The sequence below is a fragment of the Dunckerocampus dactyliophorus genome, chromosome 15 (assembly GCF_027744805.1).
Source record: "Dunckerocampus dactyliophorus isolate RoL2022-P2 chromosome 15, RoL_Ddac_1.1, whole genome shotgun sequence".
Taxonomy (NCBI): Eukaryota; Metazoa; Chordata; class Actinopteri; order Syngnathiformes; family Syngnathidae; genus Dunckerocampus; species Dunckerocampus dactyliophorus.
Genome location: NC_072833.1, coordinates 22,663,263 through 22,684,354, shown reverse-complemented (window position 1 = coordinate 22,684,354; position 21,092 = coordinate 22,663,263). Strand labels below are relative to the sequence as shown.

The following is a 21,092-nucleotide window of genomic DNA, read 5'->3' as shown; positions in this document are numbered from 1 at the left end:
CTAATGTGTGTGTGTGTGTGTGTGTGTGTGTGTGTGTGTGCGCTATAGCTTTACACAAGAAGCTGCTGAATCGGCCTTTCTGGTGTAAAACCTGCAACTGATACGGCCGTGGCGAGGGAGGGGGCGGGGCTTCATGGCTCAGGTTTCTGGGGAGGGGCATTGATAACATCACGGCGATGGATCAAGAGTTCTTGAACGTTCCAAAGTAGGACAAAGTAGCTGATTTTTTTTTTATTTCAGACTGCGGTGTCAGGTGATCACTTCCGTCATCTAGTGTGTGTGTATTTGTTTGTGTGTACATGAATTAATTCTGTCATCTAAAGCAGTGAAAAAAGCTCAGCTTTAGCCGCGTCGCTGCTAATCCTCAATCTCACACACACACACACACACACACACACACACACACACACAACATGTGTGAACATGCTTGATAAGAGTAGTGTTTGTAGCTAATGACAGAGTGGACTGTGTGTGTGTGTTTGTGTGTGTATTGATCCAGTATTGAACAGAGAGCAGTCAGCAGTGAAGAGTGGACCACTGAGGGTCTGATCTAATGTGGAACATCACAGCAGGAGAACATAAAGCACCTTCAATCTTCTCCACACATTTATTATACATACATCACTTAGCATTCAGCAGCAGCTAATGCTAACGACATCCTTCATTCCAAACTACAACCAAGGAGAAGTGTTGCCCTTTTATGGCCGTGATGCTGCTGCCCTGACCAATCAGAAGCTTTCCTTCAAGTCTAAAAATGTATGAGGGTGTCTTGCCAGGCTTCAGCAGACTTATAAGTTATATATAAATTCATAAGGTGTGTGTGTGTGTGTGAGAGATAATCAATGACGTGGATGTGAAGTGTGACCTTTTCCACAGCAACCACCTGCTGCAGCTCCACTGTGTGTGTGTGTGCATGTACGTACTGCCTCTCGCCGTGCATCATGTACGAACTCCTGAAGAATCCTAGAAGCTCGTCCTCAATGGCGGCGTCGAAGGTGACGTTGAGGCGGTAGCTCCGGTTAGCTTTCAGCTCCCGGTGCAGGACCACCACGTACATCTGATTGGCTGGGAAGGGGAAGTGGCGGTGGATGCGGATGGCTCCACCCCCTGGCCTGCTAGCAGCGCGGCTGCCAGCCCCGCCCTCCGCCGTGACGGACACGCGCTCCACCTGCGAGAGACAGGAAGTGACTGCTAATGCTAACCAAAAAAACAACACCTTCACGGCCAGAGGGATTGTTACTCTTATTTAAATTGACCTTTGACCTCACTGAAGCTGCTGTCACATTAGCCATACGCTCCTGGGGGGCTAATTAGGATGTTTCAGCGTCATTAGCCCCCCAGGAAGCTCAAAAATAACCACAATAGCAACATGCTAACACACAGGATGTGGGCTGATTTGATGATACAGGAAGGGGGTGGGCCTGTGCTGACCACACCCGCTATGCAAATGAGCCCAATGAATATTTTTGTCAAGGCAAGGACCATGTGATCAAACAGGAAATGATGATAACCACAAGTGGTCAAAGAAGGAAGCGCAGTCGTGGAGTCGTGAGCGGAACAAAAATGGCGTACGGCGGGTACCTGCAGACGGTCGGCGTGCAGCACGATGACTCTGGTGGCGTTGAGGCACTCAATGTCGATGCTGACCTCACCAGAGAAGGTGAAGTTGTCCATGCAGACGGCGAGGACAATGTCGTAGTGACGTGGCCTCAGTGAGCCCGGCAGACGCGACCTCCTCCAGGGTTGGCCCGCCTCCTCCTCCCCCCTGTCCCACACCCTCTCTCCTCTGCTGCCGTTCAACTTGGGCAACGCCCCATGGCCCCGAGGACCCGACTCCCCCGCCGCCGCCGCCTCATCCGGGCCGACGCACTCCTCGAAGCGCACGCCAAGCACCACGGCGACCACAGTAACCACAATGAGTGTGAGGATGGACAGGGCGAAGGCGAGCATCAGGCGCTTGTGCACGGTCATGTGACGCTCGCTGGTCCGAGGCCGCACCGCTACTGACTCCGCCCACTGCTCTGAGAGGCCGCGGCCGTTGCGCATGGCGCCCGGGCTGCTGTCGTTCAGTCCCATGGAGGTGGGCAACTTGACCTCTGACCTGCTCTGCCTGGAGGCGGGCCGTCTCGCATTGGAGGCCACTCAAAGGACCAATCTGACACCAGGAGGCGGTCTTAGCTTAAAAGATCAAAGCTTTTTTTATCCACTTGAAGAAAATAAACCTAAAAATATATCAATATATATTTATACGATTTATGATACACATTAAATTAATTGATTGATGAAATTGTAATAAACTGTAATACATTTTCATTCAAAGGAGACAATTAACACTTCATTAACTTCAGTGTTTCCCTCGTGGAGTTGTCCATCCATGGTCGGCCGCTGATTGGTTCCCTCCACAAGTCCAACAAAACCTTCGTCACGCTAAAGTCCACTCTCATTTCGGGAGGAAAGGCCGAACCAACGCGGTAATACGGATCCACCGAGCCGACATCACCAGAACATCCCGAACACAGCAAAGTGAGCCCGGAGAAATAAAGGTTTCTGAGGTTCGGTGCCACCGAGCTGTCAGTGCTCCGTTCAAGCTCCAGCAGAACCAACACGTCCGTTTCCACGCGCGACAAAGTCTGTTTCAGAACCAACAGAACCTTCAGAACCTTCCCGAGTGCTGCTCTCAGCCTCCGTTCACGCGGAGGGAGGAGGAGGATGAAGATGACGAAGAGGAGGAGGAGGATGTCTCGTGCTGCGCGTGCACACGCAGCTCGCTGATTGAGCGCGTGTTCGAATGTTCGTGGGTAAAAGAAAAAATGTTTAACTAGCTTCGGTGGAACGACAGTAATCACGCGATCAGACTTTTTTTTAAATAAAATAAGTCACGTGGTGCACACCTGTCAGTCGATCATGTGACCAGGGGGCGTGGCCACCTGCTGTTGGAGAGGTGCAGCGTCCAATCACAGAGACAAACATGTGACGCCCTCAGGAAACACATATTGACTGTTTTCACACACACACACACACACACATACATATGTTGCTAGAATGAAGGTCATGTTTTTGTCACAGGGTCGTTGTTTGATTCCCAGTTGTCACAAAGTGGACATCTTGGCTAACTGCTAACCAGCAAGATAGCTGCAGTGACCACTGTGGCCTCTAGAGGGCTTCACAGCACAACACACACGTACACACACACGCACACACATTGCCAATTAGAGGTGTGTTTGAGTCAAGTGGATTAAGGTGGAAGACAGTGAGGAGAGCCTGCCTCGGGAGCATGGATTTCAAGCACACACACACACACACACGCTCACTGTAAGACATATTATAATGCGTGTGTGTGCGTGTGAGCATGCCTCTCAACATTCGCATTAAAAATACAGGAAAATGAGGTAAAATAAGGGAAATTTTGATCTTCCACAATAATCTTTGGAAATTCGGAAATCCGAGTGACAGGAAAAATTTTTTGGGGGGGGGATTGTGACAGTTAAAATGTAACTATTATAGACAGGAAAGCAGGGAAAATAGGGTTGACAGGTACGCAATAAACTGGAGGCGGAGTCAAATGAAAAAAGCCAGCCAATCGACATTCTAAGTGTTTTCTTTGCCACGCCCACTTATTCACTTCCTGTTTAGGTTGAGTCCCACGGCTAGTTGACGTGGTCATGTGACAATTTACCTTAATTTGTCATTTACCTTTGTGTGCGCATTTAACCATGTCTCGTTGCGCTTTCATGTTGTTGATCCCGTGACAGCCGTGTGAACTACTACATTACTATTCCGTGTGCGTGTGTGTGTGTGTGTTTAGCACAGTGTGATGCTGATTAAAAGTGAGAGCTTTTTGATTGCTTCTACACTTGCTGCTGGAATTATTAGCATACTACACACACACGCGCACACAGAGTGCTGCACTAACAAAGCAACTGTGTGTGTGCGTGCGTGTGTGTGTGTGTAGATGACAGGGCGCACATGATGAACGAGCTTGTAGTGTGTGTTGCGTTGTTCTCGTGGGAGTCCTTGTTTAAATCAACAATAAGGTTCTGCTTGTGGTTCTGTTGGACAAATCAATGGAGTCCATTCATTAGCAGCTGGTAGAATGACGCCTCCTGCTGGTAGGAAGTGCACCTGCTGCTTGGAAAAAGGCATAAAGACAGTTGTTAGTTGTTGCACAAAGTGGTCAAACTGTAGCCTCCAGCATGTAAAGCAAAGAGCTGCAGTGTTTGTGAGGACCAGCAGGGGGAGCAGTCACACATGAGTCGCTTGGCAAATTGACTGTTCTTCAGCAGCGCTTCAATTACAAGCAGAGGCTGACTTACATAAAGCAGGAATTGTTTCGCTGGTGGCATCCACCCAGTAATAGCAACGTGACACGTTAGCATCTCTGCTAGCCTGCAGCACACCTCTTTAACAAGAAGCACTGTGCAAACACTAGGCACTAGGCTAGGCTAAGCTAAGCCAAGCTAAACCAAAGTGGCTGGCAGATAGCAAATAAATAAATGTAGAAATAAGAGATAAAGTAAATGTGACTCTGGTTGCCAGATAATAAATAAAAAGGCCGGCGGGCACCAGGTCATCAGTGAAGCTCTCGCTCTGCAAATTGCATTGTAACTCAGCTTCGTGTGAGTGTGTGTGTGTGTGTGTTTTGTGGAGACAGAGCCACTTGAACTAAATTGCCCCCATGGTACCCACAATGCATCTGGAGCTGGCTTGGCTCTCACTGTCCCTTGCAGCCGAACACACTCGGCTCATTGTGAACCCCAAAGCCTGCCGCCGTCGCTATGGAAACCAGCTGTGCAATGGCGGGAAACATGCAGGCGGCTGGGCGCAGGATGTTTGTGTTGCCACGACAACAACAAACAGGAAGTAGCTTTGTATTTGATTTACTGTAGTGTCACTGCATTATCGATAGTGCATGCAAATAACGCATACGCGTGTTAAGATGTACACGCGCTGTGGTAACCATGGCAACCATCCTCCTACAGCATGCACAGGTTATCGGATCAGAACACCAACAGGAAAGAGAGCGGCGCTGACCTTACGTGCCCATTTCGAGGGCGTGCACGTGCAACACGCAGTCATTCAGAGTGCAGAGAAAGGTCAGAGGCCGCTGGAACGTGGCTGACGTACACACACACACACACACACACACACACACACACACACACACACATAAAGAGGTTAGAAGTTATTGCAGCTGTAATGAAAGTGTGTGATGTGATTGTTTGGTCCCAGAGGAGGCCTTGAAGACCGTCAAGAAACAATCAAGGCGTAAAAACTATCAAAACGATAAAGCAGATGCAGTGCAGCACCAACGGCGAACAGCGGCGGTGGTGGCGGCGTTTGGCTCGTAAAGCTCCAGCTGGAACGCGTCGTCTTCACACGCTCTCAGGTAGACTTTGAGACTGATTGGAGTTTTTTTTTTAACTCAACAAACACACACTCTAAGCAATGATGTGTTCAAGACCGCTTGTGTGTGTCTGTGTGCGTGCGTGTGTGTGTATGTGTGAGTCAGCTAAGTCATCTTTTCATTGCTTCCTCACTGCACCCTAGCCTCCTTCCTTCTTTCCTCCTCCTAGCTGCTTTCAAAGACAACAAGTGACAGCATCACTTCCCGTGTGCCCCCCATGGAGTCCCCATTGTCTTCCACTTAGCAACATGGCCGCCTCGCCTCATAATTGCTCTTCACTGTTTGCGTGCGTGTGCGTGCGTGTGTGTGTGTGTGTGTGAGTCATTGATCAATGTGACAGAGACTTAGTACTGTGTCACTTTGTGTGGCCCCTCTCAAAACCCCCACACTTTGTGTGTGTGTGCGTTTGTATGTATTTAAGTGTGCATTTTTGCTGTTAATGACTTGACAACCTCCACCACAAGTGACACAAAGTGGTCTCTCTCTCTCTCTCTCTCTCTCTCTCTCTCTCTCGCACACACACACAAATCAATAACAGAGAGCTCCTTCTAGATTGTTCTCTTCGCCTTCATTCCAACTGGCATACTATTGGTCACCATGGAAACCCTGATTGACAGTCATCAATGAGACTGACTTTGTTATTATGGGATGTTGTACTGCAGCAGCTAAGATTAGTGTGTGTGTGTGTGTGTGTGTGTGTGTGTGTGTGTGTGTGTGTGTGTGTGTGTGTGTGTGCGTGTGTAGCAGGCAGTAGTAAATCTCATTAGGAAGTGAGGATGATAGTCCACTGCCCCAGGACACACACACACACACACACACACGCCAACACACGCACACACACACACACACACACACACACACACACACACGCATGCACACTCTTTGACTTTGAATGACCTGTAGGAGATGCGAGCTGGCTAAGTGAGTTACTTCAAACTCCTCCAGGTGGCACTGTTACTGTCAAACATCTTCATGATCATTCTTCCTTGCCTTCTCTTGTTCTTCTTCTCCTCCTTGTTCTTCTTTGTCGACTTCCTCATCTCCTATTTTTCTGCCTTTTTCTCTTTCTTCTTCCTCTCCTGTTTCTGCTTCTCCTTCTTCTGACTGTACTTCTTCTTTTTCTTCTTCCCAATCTTCTCCTTTTTCTACCTGTTCTTCTTCTTCTTTTCCTTCTACTTCTTTATCCCCTTCTTCTGCATCACCTTCTTCTCCTTTGTCTTTTTTGTTCTTCTCACACTACTTCTTCTTCTTCATCTTCTTCTCATTCATCTTCTTCTTCTGCCTTTCAGCCTTCTTCTTCTTCTTCTTTGTCTCCTTGTTGTTGTTGTTGTTGTTGTACTGTCTCTACTTGGTCTGCTTCATTTCCTTCTCCTTCTCTTTCCTCTCCCTCTTGTACTTCTGCACTGTACCACTTCTTCTCCTTCTTCCCTACTTTTTCCTTCTCCTCCTTCTTCTACCTATTGTTCTTCTTTTTCTTTTCGTCATCAGCTTTTTCTCCATCTTTTTGTTTTTCTCATTCTTCTCACTCTACGTCTGTGGCTCCTTGGTCACCTTCTCCTTCTGCTTTTTCTTCTTCTCCCTCTTCTCGGTCCACTTCTTCTCCTTCTTCTTTGTCTCTTTTTGTTTCCTTCCTCCTCATATTCTTCTTCCTTTCCTCCTTCTCCCTCTTCTTTGTCTCCTTCTTCGTCTTCTCCTCCACCCCCCATATATTCCTTTTTCTTCTTTGTTTCCTTCTTCTTCTCCTTGTTCTCATTCTACTTCTTCTTCATCTCCTTCTTTGTCTCCTCTTTTGTTTCCTTCTTCTCCTTCCTCATCTTCTTTGTTTCCTTCTGCTTCTTTATCATCTTCTTCTCCTTCTTCTTTGTCTGCTTTTTTTTGTCTTTCTCCTTCCTCATCTTCTTCTTCCTTTTGTCCCTCTTCTTTTTCTTCTCTGTCTCCTTCTTCTTTTTTGTCACCTTCTTCTCCTTCTCCTTCTTCCCTTTCTTCTCCTTCTCTTTCTTTTCCTTCTTCGTCTTCTTCTTTTCTCGTTCTTCTCACTATACTTCCTTCTTCTATTCTTCTTTTTTTCTTCTTCTTCTTCCTTGTCTTCTCTTTCTTCTTCTTCTTCTTCTTGGGGTCAGAGATCATCTGCACACACACACTTATGTGTGTAATCTTACTGTCAACACATCACATGCACACTGGCGTAGACATGCACACTCACATCAGCCGTCACAAACCAACTTCCAAGGTCAGCACACACACACACACACACACACACACACACACACATTTCAGTGGACCTGTGACGTGCACGACTGTACACGAGTGTGTTGGCACAGTGACTTATTGGATGAGGACGTGCGCAACACACACACGCAGCAGACACAGGTGTGCACAAGAAGTTAACATTCAAACACACACATGCACGGCGGGCAGATGTTTGTGTACTAAAATGTGCACACGCACACCTTTGGCGCTGGCGTCCTTGTGCAAGGTCGCGCACGTAGAGCACTCGTTTTATTCACCCAAGCCCCGCTGTGACAGGAGGGGATGCACGTTAATACATAATTGATCACCTGAGGGGGGGGGGGCACTCAGTCAGAACCAGGAAGAGTGTGCACAATGTGTTGAAGCAGCAGCGAGGTTCACGACAAAGTGTCACTTCTTTTGTCTTGTTAATGCCGCGTCTCTGTGTGTTTCCATGGCGACACCTTTCAGCTCTTCTGTTTGTGCACACACACACACACACACACACACACACACACACACACAAAGTGTACATGTGCTCACAAGGCACATGAACACGAACACACACAGTTGTCATGCCAATGTGTGTGTTTCTGCATGTTGCATCAGTTGTCCACCACAGGAAATTGTGAAAAGACGTGTGTGTGTGTGTGCGTGTGTGTTGTTGACGTGTATGTTGGTGGTTGATGTTTAAATTAAAGATGAGTGTCAAGTAGGATTAAAGTTTTATTTTTAGACCACTCACACACACATATAGTAGGAGCTATGCTAACAAAGCAGCTAATGCTAAATGACAACAACACAGAAGACACACACACCTCAAATTGTGCGCCCGCGTGTGTGTGTGTGTGTGAGACAGATTGGTGTCACATTGTGTGTGTGTGTGTGTTCATTGGAGACAAACAAAGTGTGCCAGCTCCCGTCTGACACACGCACTCACACGCAGACACACTTTGTGTAGGATTGTGTTTTTGAAGGACGTGGGCGGAGCTAGTGTGTGCACGTTGAACACATGACTTGCCCCTACGAATGAAGTCAAAGTAAGTCAAGTAAAAGAAAAGAAAAAAGAAAAATGAAAGGAGTCCCAGCTGCGAGTGTTGCCCACCCGGGCCCGGCTGGCCCACAGGCAGCAGCAGAAGGCCAAAGCAAACGCACCATCTGAGCCCGCAGAGGCCGGGGGGGGCTTTTGATTCACGCGCCAGCGCGCACGTCAGTTTAGACTCCTGGCGTTGCCCGACTTCTAGCACGTGGGAGCGAGTTGGACCGCGGCCCGCTGTGGACGTCAACGGAGTCCAATCGATGTTCTCCTGTCACATGATGATGACATCACTGCCTTTACCACCTATCCTATGTGTGTGTGCGTGTGTGTATGTGCGAGTGTGTGTGCGCGCGTGCGTGTAATTAAGTGCACTGCAAGCAGTTTGGCCGGCTGAGATGAAGGAGGAAGAAAAACATTCTTCATCACTGTCAGCGGAGGAGGAGGAGGTTTGTTTTTATTTAATCACTCAGCTGATGTGTGCATTTCATCATCATGAAGAAGTAATGTGCTGGGAGGGGAACAACAACAGCTCCCCCTTCAGTCACCACTCGCACAGCGCACACACACTTTATCGCATGCTAACAACATTAGCATCAGACACTAGCCTAGCATAGTGTTAGAGTTGGGGTTGGGGTTGTTGGTTGGTTAGGACTATAAGTGGGGGTGGGATTGGTTTTGGGTTTGGGTTAGGTTTGAGTTGGGGGTTAGTTAGGATTAGGATTAGAGTTACAGTTGGGGTTGAGTTTGGGGTTTATGTTGGTTACGATTAGTGTTACGGTTAGAGTTGGGTCGGGGGTTGGTGTTAGGATTAGGACTGGGGTTGGGGCTGAGGTTAGGTTTAAGGTTTTAGGATTTAAAGAACAACTAAAGCAGCCAGTTGACCTCTTGTCTCCCGCTGTTGCCGTGGCAACATAGACACAGGCTCACATACACACACACACACACACACACACACACAAATATAACTAGCCTGCGCGTGTGTGTGTGTGTGTGTGTGTGTGTGTGAACACGCTGAAATGATGTCATGCTCCAAAAGAGTAGAAAATGATCAGGAAGTGTGTGTTTAATGAGGCCTGACGCTGTTTGATACCTGCAGGACACACGTACACACACACACACACACACACACACACACAGCAAACAGCAGACTGTCAATCAAATTGTTGACTGGAAATTTTTTGTCCTCTAACTCTAATGAGGCACAAAGTTTCTCTAAGGACCACGTGACCGCACGCACACCTTCAATTACAGAACCTGCTAGACCAGTGTGCGTGTGTGTGGGTGTGTAGCCGTGTTTGTTACAGTAAAGACTTATACTTATGCTGATGAAGGTCCAGAGGAGGTCTGCTGGGTCCATGGTCCTTAGGAAGGGAAGATTAAGGTTCTAAAATAAATGAGAATATCAATGAGAAGAAGAAGATGATGATAAAGGTCACAAAAAGTAATCAAGGATATTCAGTTCTAAATTAATTTTTCATTTCTGCAAAATTGAGTGGTTTTGTCTGAGATCATGGTTCTAATGCGGTTCGGTGAGGAGCAGAACAGTAGTGGTGAGAAAGGCGTGGCACCTGAAGCAGGCGTGTATCTGATTGGAATGGAATGGAATGGAACACACCGGTGCTGCAGCATTGAAGTGCGCTGACGCATCAGGAAGTCCCCGGCAACTAAACCTCATTCCTCTAAAGACACTGCGACGCTCGAGACGACTCCTGCGAACAAGCGAGTAACACGACCGCCATTCCGTCTTTCATCTTGCAGAGCACCAAGATGTTTGCCCCCAGCGCCGCCGCCAACTGTGTGCTGACGGAGGATCAGTTCTTGTGCTGCATCTGTCTGGACATCTTCTTCGAGCCGGTGACCCTTCCCTGCGGGCACAACTTCTGCCGGACCTGCATTGAGAAGCACCGGACCATGCAGGCCAAGAACCACTGTCCCACGTGCAAGGTGGTATTCCCCCAAAGACTGGACCTGCACATCAACATCTTCATCGCCCAGATGGCCGAGCAGTTCCGAAAGTCCACGCAAGTTCCCGCTCTGAGCAGCAAAAGACCTGATGTCACCTGCGACGTCTGCGTAGGGAACAAAGCGCCAGCGTTGAAGTCCTGCCTGGTGTGCGTGGCATCCTACTGCGAGGTCCACCTGGAGCCGCACCTGACGGCGTCGCGGCTGATGAGACACCAGCTGACCGAGCCCGTCCAGAACCTGGAGGGCCGCATGTGCGCGTTGCATGACAAACCTCTGGAGCTCTTCTGCCGGAGTGACTTGAACTGCGTGTGCATGCTGTGCTCGCTTCTGGAACATAAGAATCATCAGGTGGTTCCGCTGAGGGAAGAGTGCGACAGAAAGAAGGCCGAGTTGTGGAAGACAGAGGCGGAGCTCGTACGCTCCATGGACGTGAGGCGCAAAAAGATGGAGGAGTTCAGACACGTCATCAAGGTCAACAAGGATGCCGCGGACAAAGAGCTGGCCCAGGGAATGGACTTCTTCCGTTTTCTGACGCAGTCTGTGGAGAAGGCCCAGGAAGAGCTGGTACAGTCCGTCAAGGCCAAGCAGAGGCGCATTGAGGAGGAGGCCAACGTTCTGATCCGAGAGCTGGAGAAAGAAGTCAGTCAGCTGGACAACAGGAAGTTGGAGGTGCAGCAGCTGTCACGCACTAAAGATCAACTCCACTTCCTGCAGAACCTCCGCCCCCAACCGTCGCTACGCACCAAAGATTGGAACAAGGTCCAAGTCAGCGCTGAGCCCTTTGAGGGCACTTTGAGAACCACCGTGGAGCAGCTGGAGGAGAAGCTAGGTAAACAACTGAAGAGGGTGGTCCGGTCCGCTGAGATGAAGCACATGCACAAGTTTGCTGTGGACATCACGCTGGACCCGGACACGGCTCATGCCGCACTCATCCTGTCCGACGACAGGAGGCAGGTCTTTCATGGCTCCGTGGACAGAGACCTCCCCAACAACGCCAAGAGATTCAATCCGAGCTGCTGCGTCCTCGGAAAGCAGAGGTTCTCTTCGGGAAAGTTCTATTTTGAGGTCCACGTGGAGGGCAAGTCCAGGTGGACGCTAGGTGTGGCCAAAGCGTCCATCAAGAGGAAGGGTGTCATCTCCATCAGTCCAGAAAACGGCCACTGGGCCATCTGGCTGAAAAACGGCAACGAGTATGCCGCCCTGGAAGGTACTCCTCGTCCTCTGGCGGTGAAGACCAAGCCCAAGCGTGTGGGAGTCTTTGTGGACTACGATTTGGGCCGGGTCTCGTTTTATGACGTCAACACCGGTGCTCTTATTCACTCCTACAACGGCTGCAACTTCTCTGAAGACATCCAGCCGCTCGTCAGCCCCGGACTGAACCACGACGGGCAAAACTCAGCGCCGCTGACACTCGGGTTGGCCAAATACTGACAAGAACTTTAGCTTCAAGGTGGACTCATGTGGACGGAGACACATGGTGATTAGCTGGCTTCTTGACTGCTGTAAAACTTTTGTCTTTTTTGCACCTTCATGACCAGGAAGTGGCACTCATTGTCATTTCACTCTTTTATCATCTGAAAAGTTTGTCAATAAAGTTATTCAAAACCAAAATGTGTGTGTGTGTGTCTGTGTGTGTGTGTGTATGTTTATATTGACAAGCATACATTACAACAATAATAATAAGAAGAAGTTGTAAAGCAGTAGACAATCCTGTTACAATTACAGCAGCTAAGTATTGCTTGCAAAGTGAAAATGACTGTCATTAGTGAGGTTATTCTGTGCTGACATCTAGTGGCTGACAGTCAGGCCTGCAACAATTTAAACACACTGACTCGTTAAAAAAGACAATTGAATATTGGTCTAAAATACTATTTAATATTGGCATAAAATACAATTTAATGTCGTATAAAATAAAATATTTTAACTTAATATTGGTTAAAAATAATGTAGTATGAAAGACAAAGAAACTATTTAATATTGATACAAAATACATTAAATAATTGTTTGTCTATATGTGCCCTGCAATTGGCTGGCGACCAGTCCAGGGCGTACCCCCGCCTCCCGCCCTAAGTCAGCTTGGATAGGCTCCAGCACACCCCAGCGACCCTATAGGATAAGCTGCATAGAAAAAGGATGGACCGATGAATGAATTAAATAACGGTCTAAAAAATTAAATAAAATCTCGTACAAAAGACAATTTAATGTAAATTATTATTTGACATTAGTACTCACGATAATGCAATGTTTGTATAAAATACAATTTAATGTAGTACGGGTGGCCACCGTTGGTCACTCTCTGGCCACTCCAGTGGCCTAACCGCCGTTTCCGCTTGGACGCATTTCACTGCAGCACACAATTTTCCATGTGGAGGAGCGGTCAATAAAAATGCGTCTTGCATGAACTCCAAGCAGTATGTAAGTTTTCCATGATTACTTTGGTGGGTTCCGGTCAGGTTTTCTCACTATGTTGACTTTGACTTAAACTCTGAAACGTGATTCAGCACATACTGTAAATCTGTTAATAATGGGAGCTCTCTGGAGCAGCGTGGGTGGGCATGTAAAGTGTAGAATTAAAACAGGAGTGCCGATCGGCATCCACTTCCGTATTATGCCCTGCGCGTGTTTGGCCGCCATGATGGTGAGCAGAATCCATAAACTATGCATTGAAAACATGTCCTCGGCACACTGCTCAGCTATTAATTGTCCGAGATGGTCCAAAGGCAGTGGCGGAGCTACGGGCCAGCCCACTGGCCACTAAACAATTCAGGTATCAATTTATTGCCACCGCTAAGTGAGTAATGGTCTCAACATGACCACCGCAATGAAAAATTTCTGGCTCAGCCACTGGTATAAAACACTATTTAATGTTTGTTACAAAGGACAATTTAATATTGGTTTAAAAGACCATTTAATATCGTAATAAAACAATTAAAACAAGACTATTTCATGCATTATAAAAGACAACTTAATATTTGTACATTTAATATTGCCATAAAAGACAATTTAATATTGGTACACAAGACAAGTAGTGTAGGATAAAATATATATATATATATATATATATATATATATATATATATATATATATATATATATATATATATATATATATATAAATTTGTACAAAAGACTATTCAATGTTGGTACAAAAGATCTTTTAATATTGGTAGAAAATAAAATTTTATATTGGTACAAAAGACAATTAAATATTTGGACAAAAAAAACAAGTAAATTTTTGGACTAAAAACAATTCACTATTCGTAAAAAAAATAATTGGTACAAAAGACAATTTAATGTTAGTATAAAAAATAAATATTAGTATAATATTAGTATAAAATACAATTTAATGTGGTATAAAAGGCAATTTAAGGTTACTATAAAAGAAAATGTAATATTAGTATAAAATACAATTTAATGTAGCATAAAAGGCAATTTAATGTTGGTATAAAAGACAAAGGACAATTTGATATTGGTAGAAAAGACAATTTATTTTGGTAGAAGAGACAATTTAATGTTCTTATAAAAGACATTAATATCGGTACAGTTGAATACAGTTGAAGGTTGGTATAAAAGACAATTTAATGTTGCTATAAAAGAGACTTCAGTGCACTTCAGACTGACTCATTGCAAAATAGAAGATGATAAAGTAATTTTGTAATAAAATGCCACAAACATGAATAAAAACTTACAGTAAGGTCAAACATTTCTGACAGAAAGCAGAGCTGGTCTTTCCTGTAATGAAGACGCTTGGTAAATAAATGTGTTCGCTCTTCCGACCCTGCAGCCTCGCTACAAATATCACAACAAAAAGCTCAAAGCAAGAAAAAGAAAAAGACAAAAATCCGTCTGGTTTTCTCAGTAGCCCTTCATGGCCATGGACGACGCCCCGCCCTGATCGTGGCGCCTGACCTGGTGGATCATCAGGAGGGACACCAGCAGGCCCAGAAGCTGCAAGGCCCACACAGCTTCAGTTAGTACCACAAGCAACCAGCAGGCCGCGCTGCCACACAAACAAAGACACTTACTGCAGTGACGGCGAAGCTAAACAAGACGCCCATGGTGACGTTGAAGAGGAAGTCAGACCAAATGATGATGAATTCGCCGCACGTCTGCAAAGAACAACGAATGAATGAATGATCGCTAATATTAGACGCAAGATGGCCAGCAGAGGGCGTCATGAGTTAGCTGCCTAAACGGGCTGCAGAGGAAGTGGCAAAAGTGGGAGTTGCTTACTTGTGCATAGATCTGATTAGGGCCTGTGGTTCCCTGCAAGGACACACAACATCATTGACGGCTCAGTGAGGACCACTTCGTGCAAGGACAGCGGGTTCAAACCTGCGGTCGGGCTTTGCATTCAGACTTTCCGAATGCTCCGAAGCTGCCCGTTTGGCACTCGCAGGTGGAGGGGATGTCGTCGCCCCAGTCGCTGGCGCTGGTCAAGCCGCAACACTGACCCTGCCACAGCAACATCACACATGTGCTTTTATTTTGAAACTGTGGGGAGAAAGGGACAACTGCGACATGCGTTCACGTGACATTTACAGTGTGTTGGAGCTCATTCAGCACAATTCTGAATCCTTCCTGTGCCATGTAGGGCTTGACCACTTCCGAAGAGGCACTGCGGAAATTGTCTCTGACCTTGTGGACACACACACACACACACACACACACACACAAAGACATCTTTAGCTGTGTGACATGCTAGAGGTGTTAGAGGGTGTGGAGTCCAGGAAGTACCTTGTTTCTCATCACAACCACGACGATGCCAAAGATCAGCATAATGATCATTCCAACGCCCATGAAGCCTGCAAACTGTCACACAACCACAACAACTACACATCAACAACAATCTACATCATGTGGGCGAAATGACTAGAGCCTGTCTAAGGGGTGTAATGGTCCACGTATTCCTTAATTTAATTTAATTTAACTGTGCCCTGCGATTGGCTGACGAACAGTCCCCTGCCTCTCGCCCAAAGTCAACTGGGATAGGCTCCAGCAAAGCTCCGTGACCCTAATGAGGATTAAACGGCATAGAAAATGAATGAATGAAGAAAAGGTATTGTTTGTTGTTTAATATTATTCATATATTTAAATATATACACTATTAACAAGGTAAATATAAAAATGTATTTATGTACCCACTAAATTTAGAAAGAACAGATTGTACATATGTAAACCGCACCGGACTATAAGCCGCACATGTCCACGTCATAAAATTGTATCTTGCGGCGCGCACAAGTCCGTGAGCTTTTTATTTGACAGGAGCCAATCATGAGCTATGAAAAAACTCACAGCGAGCTTGTCAACCCATTGGAAATCGCAGGAGGCCATGACTGATTATAACAGTCTGACTTACGGTGTCATCTTACACATAAGAACTGAAATCATCACACAGCAACTTAACACTCAAAAGGTAGCTAGGAAATATAGAGTTTAAAACAACAAAGAACAGCAATTTTAACTTCTAACCATAATGCATTACTCCCAGCAAAGCAGTTCATTGGCCAGCGGCTGTCATGGGTGCCACCAGGGGAGCTCATGAGCTCCCTCTGCTGGCCTTGCACCCATGGCCATGATCTACTGTTTTGACATACATTGGATTGGTCTGCATGCACCAAAGTGCCCCTCATTTACAGTAAAGTTAGCTTCAAGTTTGTTTTAAAGTTTTATGTTTTGCAATTTGTACCTTAACACCGATGTACGCACCGAGACGCGCTTACAGCGCACCTTTACACCCCTACTAAGCAGTTATGTCACGTGACAGAGGCTTTATTGGGAAAACATTCAGTAAGACCAGAGAAGTGTTCTTTCTACGTACAATCTTGAGGGCCAGCTCTTTTTCAGAGCTTCCGGCGTAGATTCCCAGGCAGGAAATGCCAAGGACACCGATGGCAAACACCCATCCCCAGCCGAGCCCGGGGGCCCCCACCGCCGACAGCTGCTCAGCACAACAACAGAATTACACGATTACACGATGATGCTTTTAAACTTTGTGAGCAGCTTCTGACTTTGAAGGCTTCTTCTCTCTTACGAGAAATGGGAAGAAAAGGGAAGCACTGCTCCTTTAATTGTTAAAAAATGCTTGCTGTCGTTGTTGTGGCCTTAAAGGGTTCAGATTGTGAAAGACATCCGCTTGGTTAAAAAAAAAAAAAAAAAGTGCAGCCATGTACATGTCTCCGCCTCCTTGAGGTTGTAGATATACTTTTCTAGATGGTTCCCATCAGTGTTTACGCACTGCTGTGTGAGTGGAAAGTTTTGCTTTGTTCCATCTGAGTCTGATTTCCCCGCTGAAGACTCGTCATCCTCTCAAATGGACCTCTGGCAGCACACTTAATGAGGGGGCCTGGGAGGGGCGGGGGGCATCCAGCAAATCAAAACACATGTCGATTGTTTCGCCTTGGCCGTGGAATGTTTTTTTTTTTTTCCTTCATACTTACTACGTTTCCCGACAATGAAAGAGTTGGAAATACGAGCCTGCTGCTGCTGCAAAGGACTTTTTTTTTTGTTTCATGAAAGTTATCACATGTCCCGCACACGCTATCTATCTATTACGACACTTTCTGCATAATAATAAAAAATACTAATAATATAGCTCAGTGTTGAGGTGTTAAACACAGTTAAACCAGTAACTGATGAGAATGTGACTTGTAAATTACTTTTACTTATAGTTACTTGTTACTTTCCCAAAACAGTAATGAAATTACTAACAGAATTACTCCCTCATAAATATGATAATTATGCTACTTTTTAGGGAGAAAATCTCCAAATATGTAAGGAATTTGTAGCAGGTGTGCGGGCTGAGAGACGTTTGGGCTGAGCTTGTCACTTGCAATTCTTTACAAAAAGGCTAGAGGGCAGGGTTTATCTGGTTTGACTAGCTATTTAGCTTCCTTTTTCTTGGGCTCATGTTACCTGTGTGTCAGATGCATCCCCGTTAGCTGTTTTTTTTTGTTCCCTGGCATTCCTGTTTCCACCTCCCATGGTGAGTTTTATGTTAGCCCTAGCTTGTGCCTCCTAGCCCGCTTTGTTATTTTGCTACTTTGCCTTTTCTGTCTGTGTGAGCTGATCTTTTGTGTTTATTAAAGGCTTGATTGAACCTACCTACCACCATGTCTCTGACATACCTGTCAACCCTCCCGTTCAAAAAGTTTTACAAACTTCCCTTATTTTAACTTTTTTTTTCCAAAATGTGTTATATAACACAATGTGTGTATTACGTGTGTTATATAATACGCTGTCAATACAAATGTGTTATATAATACAGCAATTTCACAACGTGCTTTTACTGCCATCTAGTGTCTACTTGTAAATAAATGGGTGTGAGTGTGTGACTGTGGAAAATAGGGGAATATAGTTTCTTATGTTCACACACATTTTTTCAGTATATCAGATCAATGATTCTCAACTAGTAAATAGCGGATCTTTCCTCGGCCAAAAACCTGCTACAATCTTGCGCTTTTATTCTGAAGGGGATTTTTTTCATGCGGCAGGATGTCGTCTTTCAATTCTCCTATAGGTGGCGACAACGTTCTGTAGTGCTATTGGAAACCCGCTGCCATAGAAGAAGACCAACAACGTTTGTTAGTAGTCATTAAAATGTTGAACGTGTTACCTAGGAAGTACTTTATACTTTTTAAATATCAACTGTTTAAGAGGAATATGCATCTTGGTTATCTATTTAAGTGTCATATTTGGAGGTGATGGAATTCGCCATGTAAAATCGCTAATGCTAATCGCGAGCGCCTGTAAGGGATTTCCAATGTATATTGGAATCGAGGTAGCGCATTTGTTTGAATGTCACAGTGAAACGATTTATTACTCTATGTAGCAGTGTTACAAAACCCATATTTTAGCGATGAAAAATGCATTTTTTTTATATGACAGCAAGTGTATTTTCATTCGTATCATGTTTGTTAGGTAGATTACTTCATCTTCAATTTAGTATGGAGTTTATATTGAGTGTTGGACCACACCAAGTCAATTGTGCTTGGAAAAAGTAAGTAAAATTCATGGACCGGAGCTATGGAAGAAGACAAAAATGTAGATATGAAGATGAATTTACTGTAATATACGAAATTTAATTAAAAGTGAATTTGCCGTTTTGGGGTTTAAATACTACATGTCGCGTTTGCATTGTGGTTAGTGTGGGTTGAAAACGAATACACAACGTGAGGCATATACTACGTATATGGAAATTTTGACACTTGACTTTTGTTGTACTGTTGTCCGTGGGTCGATGACAGCTTTTGTCTTGGCTCAGCGTTAAAGCAATGGAGACAAAGGCATTATTTTCTGGTATAAAATGTGCTCTAACTTCTTTAATATTTGGGGTAGAGAAGTGAATGAGGTATCAAATTAAAGTTCAGGTCATGCTTTATCGGCTAGAATTAATCAAAGACTGGATTTTACAAATTTTGCAACATTGCTACTGTATGTTCAGTTTTACAGTGCTTCGAAGTAAAAGCTGTGAATTGGAACTCAACAGGAGTCTTTATGGAGAACTTGTCTGTCTGCTGAATTACGACCAAAGGTTAATGGGAAGCACATTTGTAAGCCTCTTTACACATTTTGTTCAAATAATTTTGAGTTTGTGGATAAAAACGTAATGTCCATTGCGCTTGTTTTGGGCTGTCACGCTGTGTGTTATTTTGCTCCATCTCGATGTCATCTTTTCATTAAATAACTGAAGACATTTTGAGGTGGAAAAATGCCCGCAGCCAAACCAGTTGAGAACCACTGCATGAGTGGCCCACTAGATGGCAGCAAAAGCACGTAGTCAAATTACTTTAGTATATTATAACACGCGACACCGGAGGGTTTTTTTCCCCCGAACGTTAAAATACAGGAAATTTACGGGAACCTATTTTTGGAAATGGGGTCGGATTGAATTTTCCTGCTTTCTTTCAGACATTTTGGATTGTTTAAGTGTAAATGTGTGATTTTCCCGGAAAAAGCATCAAATGTATTGCTTTAGTTGTTGGTGTTTACCTGGTTGCTGTAGATGCTGGCCTTCACCAACCCAAAGATCAACAGACATCCAACGATCTAACAAGACAGCATTCATTTACATTCTTAACATCATCGTGAGCTTACATAACTTTCACTTCCCGCTAGAGAGCAACGAACGCTAAAGAAGAAGGGGGGAAGAAAGGTGGGGAGGGAATGAGGACGGGTGGGCGTGGGGTTGAAACATGACCTGAGCTGAACTTTAATTTAGCATTTTTTAAACATAATTTTCAGTTTAAGAAAATGTTATCAACTTAACACATACACATAACAAATAAATGATGCTGCTTTTTTTTTTTTTTTTTTTTTTTTACATATTGATACAACTCCAAACTTGAGTGCGTGAGAAGACACGGGAGTACTCACGGCAAAGACCACATTGAAGAAGATGAAGAGACATTTCAGGCAGCCGTTGATCTTTCCCATCTTGAGAGCCGAGGTGAGCTGTGTGACTTCGATGAGCTGCAGCTTGTTGTGATGTGAAACCTGCAGGGGGAACGCCAGCGCCAGCCCACATTTAGCACGCTCAGACCAGGCCCCCTTGCCCCCCCACCACTACCATCTTTGTTTCATTACATTTCCTGTACAAGTAAAGCGGCTGGATGACTGTTCAGCACGTCTTATCATGGTATAAATATCATTGCAGAAGAAGAAAAGGCTTTAAAAAATTGAATTGAAACTTAACTTTGATGGTTTGTCAAGTCTAGCTGCTGTAGATTTTTGAGGCATGGACCAGTCCACACCCCCTTTGTGTGTGTGTGTGTGTGTTAGTGTGAGGTGGGGGGAGAGAGGATGTGTGCCACCATCATGCTAACAACGAGGAGGAGGAAAGGACAGGAAGTAGCAGAATGTACATTCCAAGGTCATGTTAATGTGCAAGTTGTCTGACCTGAGAAATCAGTGCTGTTCCCAAGGTCGCTATCAGGGGACAACCGTCCAGTTCTGGACTCTAGCAGGAAGCTGCTGAGGAATGTGAGGCTTTTTTATTGTGAAAAATTTACGAGAGAGAGGAAAGGCGGCAGACCAATGTGTGGGAGTTGTTTGTTTCCGTGCGGAGCAAGAAGACCATGTTTTTAAACACTCGCTGCGACTTAAAAAAAAAAGTGTGACAAACTCGATTACTATGGGGTAGGGATGAGCCGGATACTCGTTTTAGTTGAGTATCCGTTACGGATAATGCATTTTTGCCAATTATGAGCATGAAACAGCTTGTCATTATCTGTAATCGTGATGAAGGAAAATCCTCATTGCGTAACTACAGTAGACGCCCCTACAACGTAAATAATCCGTTCCGAGAACCTTTATATTATAGGGTTTTTACGTTACACAAAGCGTAAAATACATGTAAATAGCCTAATCCGTTCCAAGATCTTCCCAAACTCACCCCTTTGGCACTTCAAAATATTCAAAGTCCACCAAATATGGTGGGAAAATATAAGAAAACCT

The 21,092-nt window shown here is 45.1% G+C and overlaps 4 protein-coding genes across 4 annotated transcripts in view; 1 reads left to right on the top strand and 3 right to left on the bottom strand.

Annotated features, from left to right (window-relative positions):
• LOC129168242 (thyrotropin-releasing hormone-degrading ectoenzyme-like) overlaps positions 1 to 2,810 on the bottom strand; it is a 38,301-nt gene extending 35,491 nt beyond the window's left edge. The window contains exons 1-2 of the mRNA XM_054753268.1: positions 1,582 to 2,810; positions 924 to 1,168 (exon numbers count right to left, since the gene is read on the bottom strand). Coding sequence (XP_054609243.1) covers positions 924 to 1,168; positions 1,582 to 2,076 — 740 coding nt within the window. The 5' untranslated portion in view covers positions 2,077 to 2,810. The remainder of the gene's footprint in view (positions 1 to 923; positions 1,169 to 1,581) is intronic.
• A 4,027-nt stretch (positions 2,811 to 6,837) lies between these two features.
• LOC129195035 (uncharacterized) lies at positions 6,838 to 7,437 on the bottom strand (the record flags this gene model as incomplete). Its single annotated transcript, XM_054800735.1, has 1 exon — positions 6,838 to 7,437. A coding segment is annotated over one exon (279 nt), but the record flags the coding sequence as incomplete, so codon positions are not given.
• A 1,621-nt stretch (positions 7,438 to 9,058) lies between these two features.
• Positions 9,059 to 12,237, top strand: LOC129167939 (E3 ubiquitin-protein ligase TRIM21-like). Its single transcript, XM_054752652.1, has 2 exons — positions 9,059 to 9,118; positions 10,431 to 12,237. The coding sequence occupies exons 1-2, from the start codon at positions 9,068 to 9,070 to the stop codon at positions 12,066 to 12,068; spliced, it is 1,689 nt and encodes a 562-aa protein (XP_054608627.1). The 5' UTR covers positions 9,059 to 9,067; the 3' UTR covers positions 12,069 to 12,237.
• Positions 12,238 to 14,112: 1,875 nt separating this feature from the next.
• Positions 14,113 to 20,405, bottom strand: LOC129168512 (tetraspanin-8-like). Its single transcript, XM_054753874.1, has 10 exons — positions 20,333 to 20,405; positions 20,013 to 20,134; positions 19,629 to 19,685; positions 16,459 to 16,578; positions 15,375 to 15,449; positions 15,180 to 15,275; positions 14,973 to 15,092; positions 14,871 to 14,903; positions 14,663 to 14,746; positions 14,113 to 14,585 (listed from the first exon to the last, which is right to left on the bottom strand). The coding sequence occupies exons 1-10, from the start codon at positions 20,373 to 20,375 to the stop codon at positions 14,493 to 14,495; spliced, it is 843 nt and encodes a 280-aa protein (XP_054609849.1). The 5' UTR covers positions 20,376 to 20,405; the 3' UTR covers positions 14,113 to 14,492.
• Between the last annotated feature and the right edge of the window lie 687 nt (positions 20,406 to 21,092).

What these genes read in the sequence shown, in the direction of transcription:
- LOC129167939 (XM_054752652.1), top strand. Translation starts at nt 9,068, where the DNA reads ATGAAGGAGGAAGAAAAACATTCTTCATCACTGTCAGCGGAGGAGGAG. An exon ending in TGTCAGCGGAGGAGGAGGAG is followed by an intron (nt 9,119 to 10,430) that starts GTTTGTTTTTAT and finishes TTCATCTTGCAG; the next exon opens with AGCACCAAGATGTTTGCCCC.
- LOC129168512 (XM_054753874.1), bottom strand. Translation starts at nt 20,375, where the DNA reads ATGCCTCAAAAATCTACAGCAGCTAGACTTGACAAACCATCAA. An exon ending in TAGACTTGACAAACCATCAA is followed by an intron (nt 20,135 to 20,332) that starts AGTTAAGTTTCA and finishes CGTTCCCCCTGC; the next exon opens with AGGTTTCACATCACAACAAG. An exon ending in TGAATGAGCTCCAACACACT is followed by an intron (nt 15,093 to 15,179) that starts GTAAATGTCACG and finishes TTGCTGTGGCAG; the next exon opens with GGTCAGTGTTGCGGCTTGAC.